This window comes from Pristiophorus japonicus, chromosome 15 (genome assembly GCF_044704955.1).
Source record: "Pristiophorus japonicus isolate sPriJap1 chromosome 15, sPriJap1.hap1, whole genome shotgun sequence".
NCBI lineage: Eukaryota > Metazoa > Chordata > Chondrichthyes > Pristiophoridae > Pristiophorus > Pristiophorus japonicus.
In genome coordinates this window covers 129154850-129174153 of record NC_091991.1, presented here as the reverse complement: position 1 = coordinate 129174153, position 19304 = coordinate 129154850, and the positions used below count along the sequence as shown (strand labels likewise).

The window sequence follows — 19304 nt, the reverse complement described above, 5'->3', positions numbered from 1 at the left end:
CGTCAGTTCAGTTTCAGATTTGATTTTTTTTTGTCCTATTGTTCTTTGAAAATCGTGACCGCGCAATCAAATGGAGAAAGGGCAAGGGGGAAAAGGAGCTGCTGGGTTCAAATAGCAAGTCGCTATTTTCGTGGAAGAGCAGAATATTTCATTAGGAAACTATTAGGATTGACATTTACTGCCAGCAAAACTGAAATAGTTTGCAAACTCATTTAAATATTCTGCTCTAATTTCTCCACCCCCCATTTTCTCTCCTGTTGTCTTCAAAGTGTTGACTCACACTGTAGCATGGCCCCTTGGTGCCTAACCTCATTCTTGAATGTTAGCAATCTTGCTCCAACAAGAAGGGCATCATAGGCAGACCTGATTGTTCACTCCCAATGCTCACTCCCACTGCGTGCCTCAGTAAGGATTCTTCAATCCGATTGGTTAAGGAGATGCACTGTTCCTCACCATATTCACAGGAGACCCCTGTTCCCCTGTAGAGGGCGGCGCACTGTTTTGACTCTCCAATAACTGCAAGTTCCAATATAAAAGCCCATGGAAAGTCTATGGGCAAATGCCACGCCACTCGTTCACCACTGATCGCAGAATCCAGTCCCATTCTGTAGCACTTGTCTTTATAAAAGAGCAAACTGACCATATGGGATGGGCCGAAATGGCCTCCTTCCATGCTGTAAATTTCTATGATTCATATGTTTTACAAGTGGAAATTGCAGCAGCCCTACAGGCGGCGCCTCACAACTTGCGCCTCCTCCAGGAAATCCCCTCCTTACCTTTCAGTTCGGTGTGGAGGGGATTCCTGTACGGACTGCTCTTGCACACTCTCCACTTTGCCATCGTCGTCTGCCGCCTGGACACGCCATGGAACACCATCTTGCCGTCCAGAGGAGGCGGGGGTCCCCAGTGGAGCGCTCTCTACGCAGGAGTCCTCCCTTTATTTATTGGGGCTTGGCCTGGAGGGTGTTGCACGGCCAGTCCCGTGCAATCGGTTTTTAAGTTGGTTCACGGACGCCTGCAATTTCTGTGGTCTGGAAGAGTCCGTGTTCCACATTTATGTTGAATGTGTGAGGTTGCAGCCCCGGTTTCAATATCTGAAGGGGCTGCTCCTCAAATCTGGTTGCACTTCAGTCCCACACTCCTGATCTTTGTGCATCCTGTGCTGACGGGAGCGGGCAGGTCGGAAGCCTCCTCGTAGGACTGCTCCTGGGCACGGCCGAAGTGGCCATCAGCCGGTCCAGGCAGCGGACGATCAAGGGGGTCGTTCAGCATGACTGCCCGCCCCTCTTCCGTGGTTACATTTGAGCCAGGGTGTCCCTGGAGATGGAGCAAGCGGTGTCCACCGGTACGCTCGCGGGCTTCCGTGAGAGGTAGACGCCGGAGGGACTGGAGTGCATCATCACCCCCGGCAACCAAATTTTAATTTGAATCACTAATGTAAAAATTAATTTGATTCATTTGTTGGTTTTAGTGCCCCTCTAGTAGGGGGCACTTGATTTATTGTTTTACACAAGATAGTTGCCGTACCCCTACATTTAAAACTAAATTTTATTTAAATTCAGGAAAACACTTGAACCCCCATTGACCTCCCTCCACAATTACAAACTGCGCACCTCAGGAAAAGTAAGGTAACAACAAAGTTTTTTTTGGAAAGAGTGCGGGCCTGTTTCTCGAGATTTCCCGCTTTAAAAAGAAAAGAAAAAAAACCCTCTCACAAACAAGTGTCCCTAGTCACGGACCCACTGGGAGGTTTCCATCTACACCTGGACCCGGAGCCCAGGCCCCAAGCCTCGTCTCCCGCGACGCATCACAACGGCGGGCAATCGAGAAGCTTCTGCGAGTCCGACCGGCTTCAGGACACGACGCGACGCCCGGCCGCTTCTCTCCCCGCCGCCCCCGCGCGGAGCTCTGACTGGGGAACAGAAATGGCCTCGCTCGCTTACCTGACTTGCTGTCCTTTGGGGAACTGACAGCCATGTCGTCGGGCCCAGATGGAGCCGCCGCTTCCTGCGCGCCCGTCAGACGACGACGATGTTGATGACGCCGCCAGGTCCGGTCAGAGCCAACATTGACTCAGCATCCGCGCACTGTCCAATACTGGTTTGCCTCTCACAGGGCCGGGTCACTTCAGCTCTGCTCATGCAAATTTGTGATCAACCGCATAGTTGTGAACTTCTGAGTCTAAATTTTCTCCGGGGTCTTTTTCCCGCTCTGTATCCAGGAAACATTTTGCTCAAAAGTTATACTGCAACATTTATAATTGCTCAAAAATTATACTGCAACATGTATAATTGTTTTGTTTGATGTTTTGCTTCTCTCATGCCTCGCCTCTCCAGTGCAGAGGGAGTGCTGCACTGTCGGAGGGGCCGTCTTTCGGATGAGACGTTAAACCGAGGCCCCATCTGCTCTCTCAGGTGGACGATCAGGTGAGTTATCCCGGTGTCCTGGCCAATATTTATCCCTCAATCAACATAACAAAAACAAATTATCTGGTCATTATCGCATGGCTGGTTGTGGGACTTGCTGTGCGCAAATTGGCTGTTGAGTTTCCCACATTATAACAGTGACCACACTTCGAAACTACTTCATTGGCTGTAAAGTGCTTTGAGATGTCGGGTGGTTGTGAAAGGTGTTTTATAAATGCAAATCTTCTTTGTTTCTCTCATTTGGGTTGCCACGTCTAAAGTCATGCTTTGACTGAATCCTTGTATTGCCTCTCTTTTATTTTTTGATGTTTCAAAGAGGCCACATGGATGGTGTAAAATTCAGCAATACCATGAATTTTAGCTTTATAGCACTCTAGGGTTAAGGAAAGAAATAACTTACATTTATATAGTGCCTTTCACGACCTCGGGACATCACAAAGCGATTTATAACCAATGAAGTTTTTTTCCAAATGTAGTCACTCTTTGAAAATTGCTTTGGGACATCCTGAGGTAATGAAAGGTGCTATATGAATGTAAGTCTTTTATATTCACCTGAAACTACAGCTAGAACACGCTGAACAGTGCTGTCTGCACCTGGGCAGGACCGGAACCAATATCATAGTGTTTGCTAGTGCTGTCGGGGAGGGGTTAAACTAATATGGCAGGCGGATGGGAACCTATGCAGGGAGACAGGGAAGTAACATGGGGGCAGAAGCAAAAGATAGAAAGAAGAAAGTAAAAGTGGAGGGTAGAGAAACCCAAGGCAAAAATCAAAAAGGGCCACATTTCAGCAAAATTCTAAAGGGACAAAGTGTGTTAAAAAGACATGCCTGAAGGCTCTGTGAGTATTCGGAATAAGGTAGACGAATTAACTGTGCAGGCAGCTATTAACGAATATGATATCATTGAGATTACGGAGACATGACTCCAGGGTGACCAAGGCTGGGGACTCAACATTCAGGGGTATTCAACATTCAGGAAGGATAGACCGAAAGGAAAGGAGGTGGGGTAGCGTTGCTGGTTAAAGAGGAAAATCATGCAATAGTAAGGAAAAACATTAGCTTGGATGATGTGGAATCTGTATGGGTAGAGCTGCGGAATACCAAAGAGCAGAAAACGCTAGTGGGAGTTGTGTACAGACCACTAAACAGTAGTAGTGAGATTGGAGACAGCATCAAACAAGAAATTAGGGATGCGTGCAATAAAGGTACAGCAGTTATGAGCAACTTTAATCTACATATAGATTGGGCTAACCAAACTGGTAGCAATACAATGGAGGAGGATTTCCTGGAGTGTATTAGGGTTGGTTTTCTAGACCAATATGTCAAGGAACCAACTAGAGGGCTGGCCATCTTAGACTGGGTGATGTGTAATGAGAAAGGACTAATTAGCAATCTTGTTGTGCAAGGCCCCTTGGAGAAGAGTGACCATAATATTGCATTTATTAAGATGGAGAGTGACACAGTTAATTCAGAGACTAGGGTCCTGAACTTAAGGAAAGGTAACTTCGATGGCATGAGACATGAATTGGCTAGACTGGCGAATGATACTTAAAGGTTTGACAGTGGATAGGCAATGGCAGACACTTAAAGATCACATGGATGAACTTCAACAATTGTACATCCCTGTCTGGAGTAAAAATAAAACGGGGAAGGTGGCTCAACCGTGGCTAACAAGGGAAATTAGGGATAGTGTTAAATCCAAGGAAGAGGCATATAAATTGGCCAGAAAAAGCAACAAACCTGAGGATTGGGAGAAATTTAGAATTCAGCAGAGGAGGACAAAGGGTTTAATTAGGATGGGGGAAAATAGAGTATGTGAAGAAGCTTGCTGGGAACATAAAAACTGACTGCAAAAGCTTCTATAGATAAGTGAAGAGAAAAAGATTAGTGAGACAAATGTGGGTCCCCTGCAGTAAGAATCAGGTGAATTAATAATGGGGAACAAAGAAATGGCAGACCAATTGAAGAAATACTTTGGTTCCGTCTTCACGAAGGAAGACACAAATAACCTTCCGGAAATACTAGGGGACCGAGGGTCTAGCGAGAAGGAGGAACTGAAGGAATCCTTATCAGTCAGGAAATTGTGTTTGGGAAATTGATGGGATTGAAGGCTGATAAATCCCCAGGGCCTGATAGTCTGTATCCCAGAGTACTTAAGGAAGTGGCCCTAGAAATAGTGGATGCATTGGTGATCATTTATAACAGTCTATCGACTCTGGATCAGTTCCTATGGACTGGAGGGTAGCTAATGTAACTCCACTTTTTAAAAAAGGAGGGAGAGAATAAACAGGGAATTATAGACTGGTTAGCCTGACATCAGTAGTGGGGAAAATGTTGGAATCAATTATTAAAGATGAAATAGCAACGCATTGGGAAAGCAGTGACAGGATCCGTCCAAGTCAGCATGGATTTATGAAAGGGAAATCATGCTTGACAAATCTTCTAGAATTTTTTGAGGATGTAACTAGTAGAGTGGACAAGGGAGAACCAGTGGATGTGTATTTGGACTTTCAAAAGGTTTTTGACAAGGTCCCACACAAGAGATTAGTGTGCAAAATTAAAGCACATGGTATTGTGGTAATGTATTGACGTGGATAGAGAACTGGTTGGCAGACAGGAAACAGAGAGTCCTTTTCAGAATGGCAGGCAGTGACTAGTGGGGTGCTGCATGGTTCAGTGCTGGGACCCCAGCTAATTACAATATACATCAATGATTTGGATGAAGGAATTGTGAGTAATATCTCCAAGTTTGCAGATGACACTAAGCTGGGTGGCGGTTTGAGTTGTGAGGAGGATGCTAAGAGACTGCAGGGTGACTTGGACAGGTTAGGTGAGTGGGCAAATGCATGGCAGATGCAGTATAATGTGGATAAATGTGAGGTTATCCACTTCGGGGGCAAAAACACAAAGGCAGAATATTATCTGAATGGCGGCAGATTAGGAAAAGGGGAGGTGCAACGAGACCTGGGTATCATGGTACATCAGTCATTGAAAGTTGGCATGCAGGTACAGCAGGCGGTGAAGGCAAATGGCATGTTGGCCTTCATAGCTAGGGGATTTGAGTATAGGAGCAGGGAGGTCTCACTGCAGTTGTACAGGGTCTTGGTGAGGGCTCACCTGGAATATTGTGTTCAGTTTTGCTCTCCTAATCTGAGGAAGGATGTTCTTGCTATTGAGGGAGTGCAGCGAAGGTTCACCAGACTAATTCCCGGGGTGGCAGGACTGACATATAAGGAGAGACTGGATCGACTGGGCCTGTATTCACTGGAGTTTAGAAGAATGAGAGGGGATCTCATAGAAACATATAAAATTCTGACAGGATTGGACAGGTTAGAGGCAGGAAGAATGTTCCTGATTCTGAGGAAATCCAGAACCAGGGGTCACAGTCTAAGGATAAGGGGTGCAGAGGGTAAACATAGAAAAAAACATAGAAAATAGGTGCAGGAGTAGGCCATTCGGCCCTTCGAGCCGGCACCACCATTCAATAAGATCATGGCTGATCATTCCCTCAATACCCCTTTCCTGCTTTCTCTCCGTACCCCTTGATCCACTTAGCCGTAAGGGCATCATCGAACTCCCTCTTGAATATATCCAATGAACTGGCATCAACAACTCTCTGCGGCAGGGAATTCCACAGGTTAACAACTCTCTGAGTGAAGAAATTTCTCCTCATCTCAGTCCTAAATGGCCTACCCCTTATCCTAAGACTGTGACCCCTGGTTCTGGACTTCCCCAACATCGGGAACATTCTTCCTGTATCTAACTTGTCCAATCCCATCAGAATCTTATATGTTTCTATGAAATCCCCTCTCATCCTTCTAAACTCCAGTGTATAAAGGCCAGTTGATCCAGTCTCTCCTCTTATGTCAGTCCAGCCATCCTGGAAATCAGTCTGGTGAACCTTCGCTGCACTCCCTCAATAGCAAGAACATCCTTCCTCAGAATTAGGAGACCAAAACTGAACACAATATTCCAGGTGAGGCCTCACCAAGGCTCTGTACAACTGCAGTGAGACCTCCCTGCTCCTATACTCAAATCCCCTAGCTATGAAGGCCAAAATACTATTTGCCATCTTCATCGCCTGCTGTACCTGCATGCCAACTTTCAATGACTGATGAACCATGACACCCAGGTCTCGTTGCACCTCCCCTTTTCCTAATCTACCGCCATTCAGATAATATTCTGCCTTTGTGTTTTTGCCCCCAAAGTGGATAACCTCACATTTATCCACATTATACTGCATCTGCCATGCATTTGCCCACTCACCTAACCTGTCCAAGTCACCCTGCAGCCTCTTAGCGTCCTCCGCACAGCTCACACTGCCACCCAGTTTAGTGTCATCTGCAAACTTGGAGATATTACTCAATTCCTTCATCTAAATCATAATGTATATTGTAAAGAGCTGCGTTCCCAGCACTGAGCCCTGCGCCATTCCACTAATCACTGTCTGCCATTCTGAAAAGGACCCGTTTATCCCGACTCTCTGCTTCCTGTCTGCCAACCAGTACTCTATCCACGTCAGTACATTACCCCCAGTACCATGTGCTTTGATTTTGCACACCGATCTCTTGTGTGGGACCTTGTCAAAAGCCTATTGAAAGTCCAAATACACCACATCCACTGGTTCTCCTTTGTCCACTCTACTAGTTACATCCTCAAAATATTCTAGAAGATTTGTCAAGCATGATTTCCCTTTCATAAATCCATGCTGACTTGGACCGATCCTGTCACTGCTTTCCAAATGCACTGCTATTACATCTTTAATAATTGATTCCAACATTTTGCCCACTACTGATGTCAGGCTAACCAGTCTATAATTACCCGTTTTCTCTCTCCCTCCCTTTTTTAAAAGTGGTGTTACATTCGCTACCCTCCAGTCCATAGGAACTGATCCAGAGTCAATAGACTGTTGGAAAATGACTACCAATGCACCCACTATTTCTAGGGCCACTTCCTTAAGTACTCTGGGATGCAGACTATCAGGCCCCGAGGATATATCAGCCTTCAATCCCATCAATTTCCCGAACACAATTTCCCGCTAATAAGGATATCCTTCAGTTCCTCCTTCTCACTAGACCCTCGGTTCCCTAGTACTTCTGGAAGGTTATTTGTGTTTTCCTTCGTGAAGACAGATCCAAAGTATTTGTTCAATTGGTCTGCCATTTCGGCCAAATGTTCATTTACTCCTGTTTATAGTTTGGCTCTCTTAATAAACTGACATTTCAAATTAGCAGATGTAATTATCAATATACAACACTAAAGGCAACTGTGACTGTTGATTCTGGTTGAGGCCAGCACCTGCATTATTGTAAATGAGGAACCACACAACTAGTCAGCAAATCATGAAACAACTGCAGGTTTCTATCCCTTTTGCAAGGTAGTTTTTCTGTTCACGAAGTAGGAAATATTTTTAAGTGACATGGTATTAGCTTGCAACAAGAAAATGTATCCCATAATGAGAAGCAGACATTTAGCAGGCTGGCTCGTTAGTTATCAAATCTGTGCATATATTTGTGTACGTGAATATTTATTCGAAGTCTTGCACATAGTGGACCATCAAACAAGGGTAGAACGGGAAGGCTTCTTTTCCCACGAGCGGGCCCACTGATATAGAGGGTCGACACTCGCCCCAGCCCACATAGCAATTCTCGAAGTTCGCAGACAGAGACGGATGGCAAAGTATAACGATCTTTTATTACGAACGTCCGGGAACACCTCTCATCACAGCCGCCTGTGAGTGGAGATGCTCCCCGAACAGCACAATCATGCAACTTTTATACATTTCAAAAACCCCTCCGTTCCCCGGCAAGACCTCCCTAGATCTCTAATTGGACTACCTTATCAGTGCTACTTCTCTAATTGGACTACCTTATCAGTGCTACTTCGGATTGACAGGCTATGAGCTCGGATTGACAGGCCATGATCTCGTGACCATCTTAGACCGTACCCAGAATGGTATCATTAGGTTGGAATTTGTTATACATTTCCTTTGGTGCCATGAAGTCTATCTTGGGCCTCTTCACAAGGCCTTATCAGCGGTCTGTTTAGGTTCTCTCATATACACATTTTTTGTTGGAATACTATCTGGTATCCCAACCCATAGCAGTACCTTCTGGAGCCTTGGTACTGGAATGTACAAGGCCAAGAAGAAAGACCTTTTACCTCCTTATGGGTCAGTACAGGAACCAGCACTTTAACCCTTGTCCCGCTGGTACCCCTAATGCCAAATTTTTCTCTTGCAAGGGGTAAGCCATTTAGGACTGAGATAAGGAGAAACTTCTTCATTCAGAGAGTGGTTAACCTGTGGAATTCTTTACCGCAGAAAGTTGTTGAGGTCAGTTCGTTAGATATATTCAGGAGGGAGTTAGATACGGCCCTTACGGTTAAAGGGATCAAGGGGTATGGAGAGAAAGCAGGAAAGGGGTACTGAGGTGAATGATCAGCCATGATCTTATTGAATGGTGGTGGAGGCTCGAAGGGCCGAATAGCCTACTTCTGCACCTATTTTCTATGTTTCTATAGGGCTCAAGTTTCGACTCGAGTGGCTCCTTTTTTTTGGAGCAACTAGTTTAGAATGGAGTATCTTAGAAATTGCAATTCTCGGTATTTAGTTTGCTCCAATTCTAGTGAGTTAGAATAGTTTCGTTTTAGAACCGTTTTTTTTTCAGAAGGGGGCATTACCAGCCACTTACGCCTTTTTTGCAAGTTTAGGCAGCGTAAACTTACTCCAAACTAACAGAATGGAGTAAGTGTAGATTTTTATACGCTCAGAAAAACCTTGCCTACACTTATAAATCAGGCATAGGGAACGAGAGAGGGGGCAGGGAAGTTTACAAACATTAAACTCTTCACTTTTCCAAATAAAGAGCCATCATCAATAATAAATGATAAATAAATCAACCAATAAATCAATCAAAAAAATGTTTTTAATTTAAAAAATAATAAAAAATCAATCAATAAATAAAAAATTAAGTTTCTACTCACCTACTGCAGCACCGGGAGCTCTCCAACAGTGTGCTGGGACAGAGCCCCCCCAGTCTCTCTGTCTCTGTCAGTGACTCTCTCTCTGTCTCTGTCAGTGTCTTTCTGTGGTTCTGACAGCGAGGGGTGGGGGGGAGAGAGGGTGAAGGGGATGGAGGAGGAGGAGGGAAGAGGGGAGAGGAGGTGGAGGGGGGAGAGGAGGGGGGAGGGGGGAGAGGATGGGCTGAACGGAAGGGAGGGGGGGGAGGCTGAACGGAAAGGAGGGGGGGGAGGCTGAACGGGAGGAAGGGAAGCGGAAGGGCGGGGGGAGGCTGAACGGGAAGGAGGAGGGGGGGTGGAGCTGAACGGGAGCGGGAGGGGAGCTGAACAGGAGGAAAGCCTGAGTCCCGATAACCATTTAAGCACATCTTCAATCCCGGGGAGCCTATTCAGCCAGGGCTAGGGGCGGCATGCTACGGGCCCCTCCCAAGCAGCGTCGCAGAGATTCAGGCTGCGAGGAGCTACTGCACATTCGTGCACATTCTAGCGCGCATGTGCAGAGGTCCTGGCACTGTTTTCAGCACCGGGACCTGGCTCCGCCCCCCGACTCCTTGTGCTGCGCCGAGGCCGAAGACATCCTGAGGAGCTCGGAGAATCACAAGGTAAGTTTTCGGCGCCCTTTTTATTCCAGAAAGTCGGCGCACCTTATAGAGGTGCACCGTTTTTACAGAGGGCAGAAACTTGGGCCCTATGTTTCTATGTTAGGCTCCCCAGTTGATACCACCTTTACTAGGCCCAACCTCTCTCCCTATCTCCTTGGACTCTGATTTGGATTCAGGTTTTGTGTGAAGGTGAATTGGGAGCCTCAGTCAAGACTGATCTGCACTTGGCGTTAACATGTCAAAACCAGCCGGCCTAGCCAAACCAAGAGATCACACGAAGGGCAGTGGGCTCAGTGGTTGGGGCACTTCTCTCAAGGCATATTGTGCTAAACTCAGCTCCATGTTAGAGGATGGGTGTTCTTAATTATAAGATACACCTCAAAATAACAGGGTTCACAGCATTACAGGGAATTATTCACAAATTTATAATCATATGAAAACTATTATTGACAGTTAAACATGCACTTAGAAGTAGCATTTCTGGTCAAATCATGTGAATTCACCTGAGAATTCATACACGTTAACAATTTCAATTTTGAAGATTTTATGACTGATCAGGTTTCATCAAATTCTGTGATATCTCCCCCAGCACCCATTCTTTTTTTCTTATACCCTTTTTTTCAATCATAGGAAGAAACATTTAATTAGATCGTGGCTGATCTGTATCTCAACTCCATCTACCTACTTTGGTTCTGTAGCCCTTAATACCCTTGCCTAACAAGAATCTAGCAATCTCCGTTTTGAAATTTGCAAATGACCTAGCCTCAGCAGCTTTTTGGGGTGGGAGTTTGAGATTTCTTCTACCCTTTGTGTGATGAAGTGCTTCCTGACTTCACCCCTGAACAGCCTTGCTCCAATTATAAGGTTATGCTCCCTTATTCTGGAGAAAATACTCTGATCTATCTTTCTTGTGTCCAATGTGGATGACCTTGCACTTCCCCGCATTGAACTCCATCAGTCACAGATTTGCCCACTCACTTAATCTATCAATGTTCCTTTGCAACTTTCTGTTCCTATTTACACTATTTACTGTGCCATCTAACTTGGTATCGCAGCAGACTTGGATATACGGATCTTATTTCTTCATCTAAGTCATTTTATAAATATAGTGAAAAGCTGCGGCCCCAGTACAGATCCCTGAGGGACTTCACTAGTCACATCTGCAAATTTGAGTATTATCCCTACTATCTGTCTCATACCTCCTAACCAATTCCCTACCCATGGCAAAAGATTGTCTCCAATTCCATGTGCTCCCATTTTTGTTAAGTCTCTTATGTGGAACCTTATTGAATGCCTTCTGGAAGTCCATATAAATAACATCCAAAGACACTCCCTTATCTACCATGTTCATTAAATCCTCAAAAAATTCAACTAGTTTAGTTAGATGTGACTTGCCCTTTACAAATCCATGCTGGGTTTCTCTGATCAGTTGGTATTTGTCCAAGTGCTCAGTCACTCTTCCCCAAAACAGACGTTAAACTAATAGGCCTATAATTTCCTAATTTATCTCTCTTACACTTCTTAAATAATGGACTGACATTGGCAATTTTTCAATCCAAGGGGACAATTCCTCAATCTAGAAAATTTTGAAAGAGCATGACTAAAACATCTATAATATCCGCATGTAGCTAGCCTGGGGTGGAAACCTTTAGTTCCTGGAAATGTGTCTATTTTTCATCTTATTATTTTTTTCTATTACGATTTTTTGACATATTAAATCTAGTAAGTTCCCCTTGATTTATTTGTATTTTTCCTCGTATCCCTGGTACTTTTGTAACAATCCCATTATGTTTCAACATTGCCTAATCTTCCTTTCATGTCACTTATTAATAACTTCAGTTTTACTATTTTCTATGTTTACACCTGATTAATCTGTCAATCAAATCTTAAAGGCTGAAGACAGTTATAGAAATTCATGAACTATCAAAGGCCTTCTAACCATCTGTGAGGGTGTTACTTTTCCTTCACCCTAGGCTGTATCACTTTGGCAGGTGTAGCCTTCCAAGGTTGCCTTTTATAAGACCCCAGAGAGACCCTTGGTTCAAATGATTTGAGGTTGACCACTGTATTGGGGACTTTATTCAGCACAAACATTACGGTATTCAAGCAACAGTTTACAGAGAATAATTGAGACTTGTATTAGCAGTTATACTCTGGGTAGAAGCCGCAACCAATAGTAAGTAGCATCCCGTGCTTCTTGTCTTTCATCTCTCCTTGTTTCCCAGCTGTTTCTTAGACCTTCTACCATTTGCAGCTATTAAGACCCCTTTCTTATACCCTTACTCTCATTCAAAACCTATGGAGTTTTATTGAACCAATCACTGGCTGACACCCAAACCCAAAATCCAATTCTAAAGAGTCCATGTTCGTAGCACCCTGGTTTATGCAGGTTTTTAGTCTTATGACACCTTTACATCATCTGTTTTTGACCGTCAAGACTCCTATCTGGGGTAGTTATGGCAATACAAAAGGAATATATATTCCTAGATTGAGATACGGCCCTTGCTGTGGACCTTTGCTTTTAATCTACTGTGGATGTTATAACATTCCAACACAATGGCAACTGCACTTGACCTTGGTTCCCAGGCTAACTGCAGCCTATTTGACCGTGGCGATCTCTCACCCCAAGCTGTCTGGTTACAGCCTACTCACAGACTTTTAAGCATAAGAAAAATGTTATACATTATTCAGGTTATCATTGCTAATGATTCCAAACCTCTATATTTAATCATTTCACATGATTATAGATCTATTACTGATAAGATATTAATGGTTCTAAGATATCAAAACAAGTATTCAAAAGAAAACAACTAACTTGTATTTCATAACAATATTACAGTTCCTGCCTCTTATCAGGCTCTGGAATTCTATTAATTATTTCAGCTTTTCTCACAGACTGACTGTCACGAACAAAGCTTGTTGAAATCTGAATTTTTAATTTGGTCAAGCAGGCCCAACGCCTCTTTCTTCCATTTTAAAATCTAACAGTGTCTACCCAGGGCATAATACAACAGGGTTTATGATTATAAGTGAAGCAATAACATAATGAAATCTTTAAACTATCATTAGTAATAGAATCAATAGTCCAAGTTAGTTAGTAGGGGGAATCTGAAATGGAGATGTCTCAGGATTCTTACAGTCCCTGGCTTGAGGAGGAAGAACTCTTTCTCCGACCCCACACTCAATACTTTTATTCTTAACCTTCTCCAGGAGGTCTACTAATTCTAAGTTATTAGCATGCCGACCAAGTACATACATGTCAAGCAACCTATCATGGTGCAAACTAAGAAAATCATAATACATTGACTTGATTCTCCAACTCTCACTTTACTCGTATTAATCTTGTGGATAATTCTTGCTAAATATAATTTCTCCTTAGCCCTCAGTTGTTTCAATCCAAGTTCTGTGTCCATCTCCACTTCAACTTCAATTTCAATCTCTGACAAGGACCAGTGTGTTAAACTCTAACTTAATTGTTTCATTAATTAGATAGTTTCTCGGTGGAGTATGTGTCAGTGCTTTGAAAGTTGTCTCACTCTCCTGAGCCACATTAACCATTTCATGTCTTGTTGTTGTCAAGTAACGGAGCATGTCTGAAACCCATTCTTCAGTGCAAATTCACCATGCATTTCCGCATGCTAATTGCTTCACACGTAACAAATCACATTTACACATTTATCCTAATATGCCACATGTACCATCCGATTCTTGGGCTTTCAGGTGATCTCATCAAAAGATTGTCTGGAGATCTTTACTCATCTCCTGTTACATTGTTGCAATGACTCGGCTGGTGGCCAGACTATCAAATTCAGTTTTCTTAAAGTTCATGGGCAAGGACACAAATGCCTCCAAGAGAAAATTATCAATTTACTATTCTCACTTGCACTTTCCTGACTTTCACTAGAATGTACATTAATACCAGATTAATACCTTTTGGTGAATTGCACCTAGGTGATTTATTCAAATTCAACCAAGAAAATGATTCCCATTTAGTGGTGTAATGAAACATTTCCTGTTTCTATCTTGCATCTTAAATGGGGCATCCCATTAATTACTATTCCTATCTTATTCATGAGCCCTGGAACTTTACTGACCAACACAATATTAAAGGTAGAAAACATAGATTAAACGTTCCCACTTGGTCTCAGTTGTTAACACATCTTATTTGTTAATCATTATTTTAGAGGAGCTTTTATTTCCCAAAATACCCCAATATATTGTGCCAGAGTCCATTTTATTATAGCAGTATTGTTGAACTGACCGGTTTTGTCAATGTTCAATTTTATTTCCCCAAAAACCTTCTTCCTTGATGCACAGCAATTGGCAGGACCACCTAAACTGCTTTCCACCAGTTTCTTTTAATGAAAGTTTGACGATCCCCTTTAAACTTCAGGTAGATTTTCTCTTCTTGAGTGCTTGAAACAGCAACTCCTATCTATTTCTCTTTATCAATTCCAATTTCAGAAACAAATGATTCCCAGGCTTGGTGGACCAGCTAGAAGGACAAAGGCAGCAGGTGCATGGGTACACCATCACCTGCTAGTTCTCCAAGTCACACATCATCCCGACTTGGGCATATATCGCCATTCCTTCATTGTTGTTGGGTCAAAATCCTGATCACCCTACCTAACAACACTGGGAGTACCTTCACCACATGGACTGCAGCAATTCAAAAAGGCGGCTCACCATACCTTCTCAAGGGCACGCTAGTCTTGCTAGCACAACAACATAAGAAATAGGAGCAAGAGTAGGCCATACAGTCCCTCAAGCCTGCTCAATAGAAACATAGAAACATAGAAAATAGGTGCAGGAGTAGGCCATTCGGCCCTTCTAGCCTGCACCGCCATTCAATGAGTTCATGGCTGAACATTCACTTCAGTACCCCATTCCTGCTTTCTCGCCATACCCCTTGATCCCCCTAGCAGTAAGGACCTCATCTAACTCCTTTTTGAATATATTTAGTGAATTGGCCTCAACAACTTTCTGTGGTAGAGAATTCCACAGGTTCACCACTCTCTGGGTGAAGAAGTTCCTCCGCATCTCGGTCCTAAATGGCTTACCCCTTATCCTTAGACTGTGACCCCTGGTTCCCAACATTGGGAACATTCTTCCTGCATCTAACCTGTCTAACCCCGTCAGAATTTTATATGTTTCTATGAGGTCCCCTCTCATTCTTCTGAACTCCAGTGAATACAAGCCCAGTTGATCCAGTCTTTCTTGATAGGTCAGTCCCGCCATCCCGGGAATCAGTCTGGTGAACCTTCGCTGCACTCCCTCAATAGCAAGAATGTCCTTCCTCAGGTTAGGAGACCAAAACTGTACACAATACTCCAGGTGTGGCCTCACCAATGCCCTGTACAACTGTAGCAACACCTCCCTGCCCCTGTACTCAAATCCCCTTGCTATGAAGGCCAACATGCCATTTGCTTTCTTAACCGCCTGCTGCACCTGCATGCCAACCTTCAATGACTGATGTACCATGACACCCAGGTCTCTTTGCACCTCCCCTTTTCCTAATCTGTCACCATTCAGATAATAGTCTGTCTCTCTGTTTTTACCACCAAAGTGGATAACCTCACATTTATCCACATTATACTTCATCTGCCATGCATTTGCCCACTCACCTAACCTATCCAAGTCGCTCTGCAGCCTCACAGCATCCTCCTCGCAGCTCACACTGCCACCCAACTTAGTGTCATCCGCAAACTTGGAGATACTACACTCAATCCCCTCATCTAAATCATTAATGTACAGTGTAAACAGCTGGGGCCCCAGCACAGAACCTTGCGGTACCCCACTAGTCACTGCCTGCCATTCTGAAAAGTACCCATTTACTCCTACTCTTTGCTTCCTGTCTGACAACCAGTTCTCAATCCATGTCAGTACACTACCCCCAATCCCATGTGCTCTAACTTTGCACATCAATCTCTTGTGTGGGACCTTGTCGAACGCCTTCTGAAAGTCCAAATATACCACATCAACTGGTTCTCCCTTATCCACTCTACTGGAAACATCCTCAAAAAATTCCAGAAGATTTGTCAAGCATGATTTCCCTTTCACAAATCCATGCTGACTTGGACCTATCATGTCACCTCTTTCCAAATGCACTGCTATGACATCCTTAATAATTGATTCCATCATTTTACCCACTACCGATGTCAGGCTGACCGGTCTATAATTCCCTGTTTTCTCTCTCCCTCCTTTTTTAAAAAGTGGGGTTACATTGGCTACCCTCCACTCCATAGGAACTGATCCAGAGTCAATGGAATGTTGGAAAATGACTGTCAACGCATCCACTATTTCCAAGGCCACCTCCTTAAGTACTCTGGGATGCAGTCCATCAGGCCCTGGGGATTTATCGGCCTTCAATCCCATCAATTTCCCCAACACAATTTCCCGGCTAATAAGGATTTCCCTCAGTTCCTCCTCCTTACTAGACCCCCCGACCCCTTTTATAACCGGAAGGTTGTTCGTGTCCTCCTTCGTGAATACCGAACCAAAGTACTTGTTCAATTGGTCCGCCATTTCTTTGTTCCCCGTTATGACTTCCCCTGATTCTGACTGCAGGGGACCTACGTTTGTCTTTACTAACCTTTTTCTCTTTACATATCTATAGAAACTTTTGCAATCCGTCTTAATGTTCCCTGCAAGCTTCTTCTCATACTCCATTTTCCCTGCCCTAATCAAACCCTTTGTCCTCCTCTGCTGAGTTCTAAATTTCTCCCAGTCCCCAGGTTCGCTGCTATTTCTGGCCAATTTGTATGCCACTTCCTTGGCTTTAATACTATCCCTGATTTCCCTTGATAGCCACGGTTGAGCCACCTTCCCTTTTTTATTTCTATGCCAGACAGGAATGTACAATTGTTGTAGTTCATCCATGCGGTCTCTAAATGTCTGCCATTGCCCATCCACAGTCAACCCCTTAAGTATCATTCGCCAATCCATCTCAGCCAATTCACGCCTCATACCTTCAAAGTTAGCCTTCTTTAAGTTCTGGACCATGGTCTCTGAATTAACTGTTTCATTCTCCATCCTAATGCAGAATTCCACCATATTATGGTCACTCTTCCCCAAGGGGCCTCGCACAACGAGATTGCTAATTAATCCTTTCTCATTACATAACACCCAGTCTAAGATGGCCTCCCCCCTAGTTGGTTCCTCGACATATTGGTCTAAAAAACCATCCCTTATGCACTCCAGAAAATCCTCCTCCACCGTATTGCTTCCAGTTTGGTTAGCCCAATCTATGTGCATATTAAAGTCACCCATTATAACTGCTGCACCTTTATTGCACGCACCCCTAATTTCCTGTTTGATGCCCTCCCCAACATCACTACTACTGTTTGGAGGTCTGTACACAACTCCCACTAACGTTTTTTGCCCTTTGGTGTTCTGCAGCTCTACCCATATAGATTCCACATCATCCAAGCTAATGTCCTTCCTAACTATTGCCTTAATCTCCTCCTTAACCAGCAATGCTACCCCACCTCCTTTTCCTTTTATTCTATCCTTCCTGAATGTTGAATACCCCTGGATGTTGAGTTCCCAGCCCTGCTCATCCTGGAGCCACGTCTCCGTAATCCCAATCACATCATATTTGTTAACATCTATTTGCACAGTTAATTCATCCACCTTATTGCGGATACTCCTTGCATTAAGACACAAAGCCTTTAGGCTTGTTTTTTTAACACCCTCTGTCCTTTTAGAATTTTGCTGTACAATGGCCCTTTTTGTTCTTTGCCTTGGGTTTCTCTGCCCTCCACTTTTCCTCATCTCCTTTCTGTCTTTTGTTTTTGCCTCCTTTTTGTTTCCCTCTATCTCCCTGCATTGGTTCCCATCCCCCTGCCATATCATTCAATAAGATCATGGGTGAACTTTGACATCAACTCCACTTTCCCACCCTATCCCCATATCCCTTGATTCTTTTAGTGCCCAAAATATCTACCAATCTCAGCCTTGAATATGCGCATCGACTAAGCATCCACAGCCCTCTGGGGCAGATATTTCCAAAGATTCACAACACTCTCAGTGAAAGTGATGCATGCAACCTGAGAATTAATTTTTTTTTAAGTATAACCTCTGAACAATGCTATGGGAGATCCACTAGTCTATGTAGAATGCATATTTAAATGCACTTCTTGTCTGCCACACATGAGGGCTCTTGTTCTCTTGCTAACACTCTGGCATCACACCTTGTTGACTGACTCAAGGTAAGATAACAACAAATCAGAACTGAGGACAGAGGAAATGTACAAATCAAAAGCAAGGAAGGAGGCTAGAAAACTATCTCAAAGAAACTAGTAATGAATTGTGGAAACAATCAGCCCTGAATGATCAGTCAAAAGAACCTTCTAATAAAAGAAAGCATTTGGAAAAAAATGTATCTATCTTTTCCTCCTCAGCCTGCCATCTGGCAGTTCAAAATTGTGTTTTTAATATAATGGAAACATTTAAAAATAAGATATATCAAAATAACTTACCTATATAATGGTCTGTGTTTTTCAGTACCTTCATAAACACTTATCTGGAAGCCACAGCTTCACTCAAAAGCATGAGCTTGTCGTTTTTCAGAGCTATCAACAACAACTTGTATTTATATAGCGCAATTAACATAGTAAAGCATCCCAAGGCACTTTCACAGGAGCGTTATCAAACAAAATTTTACACCGAACCACATGAGGAGATATTAGGGCAGATGAGGTAGGTTTTAAAAAGGAGAGAGAGACGGAGAGGTTTAGGGAGGGAATTCCAGAGCTTGGGGATTCGGCAGCTAAAGCCACGGCCGGCCGCCAATGGTGGAGGGATTAAAACCAGATGCACAAGAAGCCAGAATTGGAGGAGTGCAGATATCTCGGAGGGCTGGAAGAGGTTACAGTGATAGGGAACGGTGAGGCCATGGAGAGATTTGAAAACCAGGATGAGAATTTTAAAATAGATGAGTGAACAGAACTTGGTGCAAGTTCAGATCTAAGCAGCAGAGTTTTGGATGAGCTTAAGCTTAAGGAGGGTAGAAGATGGGCGGCCACCCAGGAGTGCCCTGGAATAGTCAAGTCAAGAGGTAACATAGGCATAGATGAGGATTTCAGCAGCAGATAAGCTGAGGCAGGGGTGGAGTTGGGTGATGTTACGTAGTCTCAGAATAAGAGGTAGGCCATTTAAGACAGAGATGAGGAGGAATTTCTTCACTTAGAGGGTTGTGAATCTTTGTAATTCTCTGCCCCAGAGGGCTGTGGATGTTGAGCCTCTGAATATAT

The 19304-nt window shown here is 43.8% G+C and overlaps 1 protein-coding gene across 4 annotated transcripts in view; it reads right to left on the bottom strand.

Moving 5' to 3' along the window:
* The window catches only part of LOC139281039 (transmembrane channel-like protein 7), an 88642-nt gene extending 86576 nt beyond the window's left edge, over positions 1-2066 (bottom strand). For 2 of the 4 annotated variants that reach the window (XM_070900923.1, XM_070900925.1), the window contains exon 1: positions 777-932. In XM_070900923.1, the coding sequence (XP_070757024.1) occupies positions 777-876 (100 nt within the window). In that variant the 5' untranslated portion in view covers positions 877-932. Of the gene's footprint in view, positions 1-776; positions 936-1943 lie in introns of those variants that run through there. The other 2 variants (XM_070900924.1, XM_070900926.1) reach the window with 2 other exon arrangements.
* Between the last annotated feature and the right edge of the window lie 17238 nt (positions 2067-19304).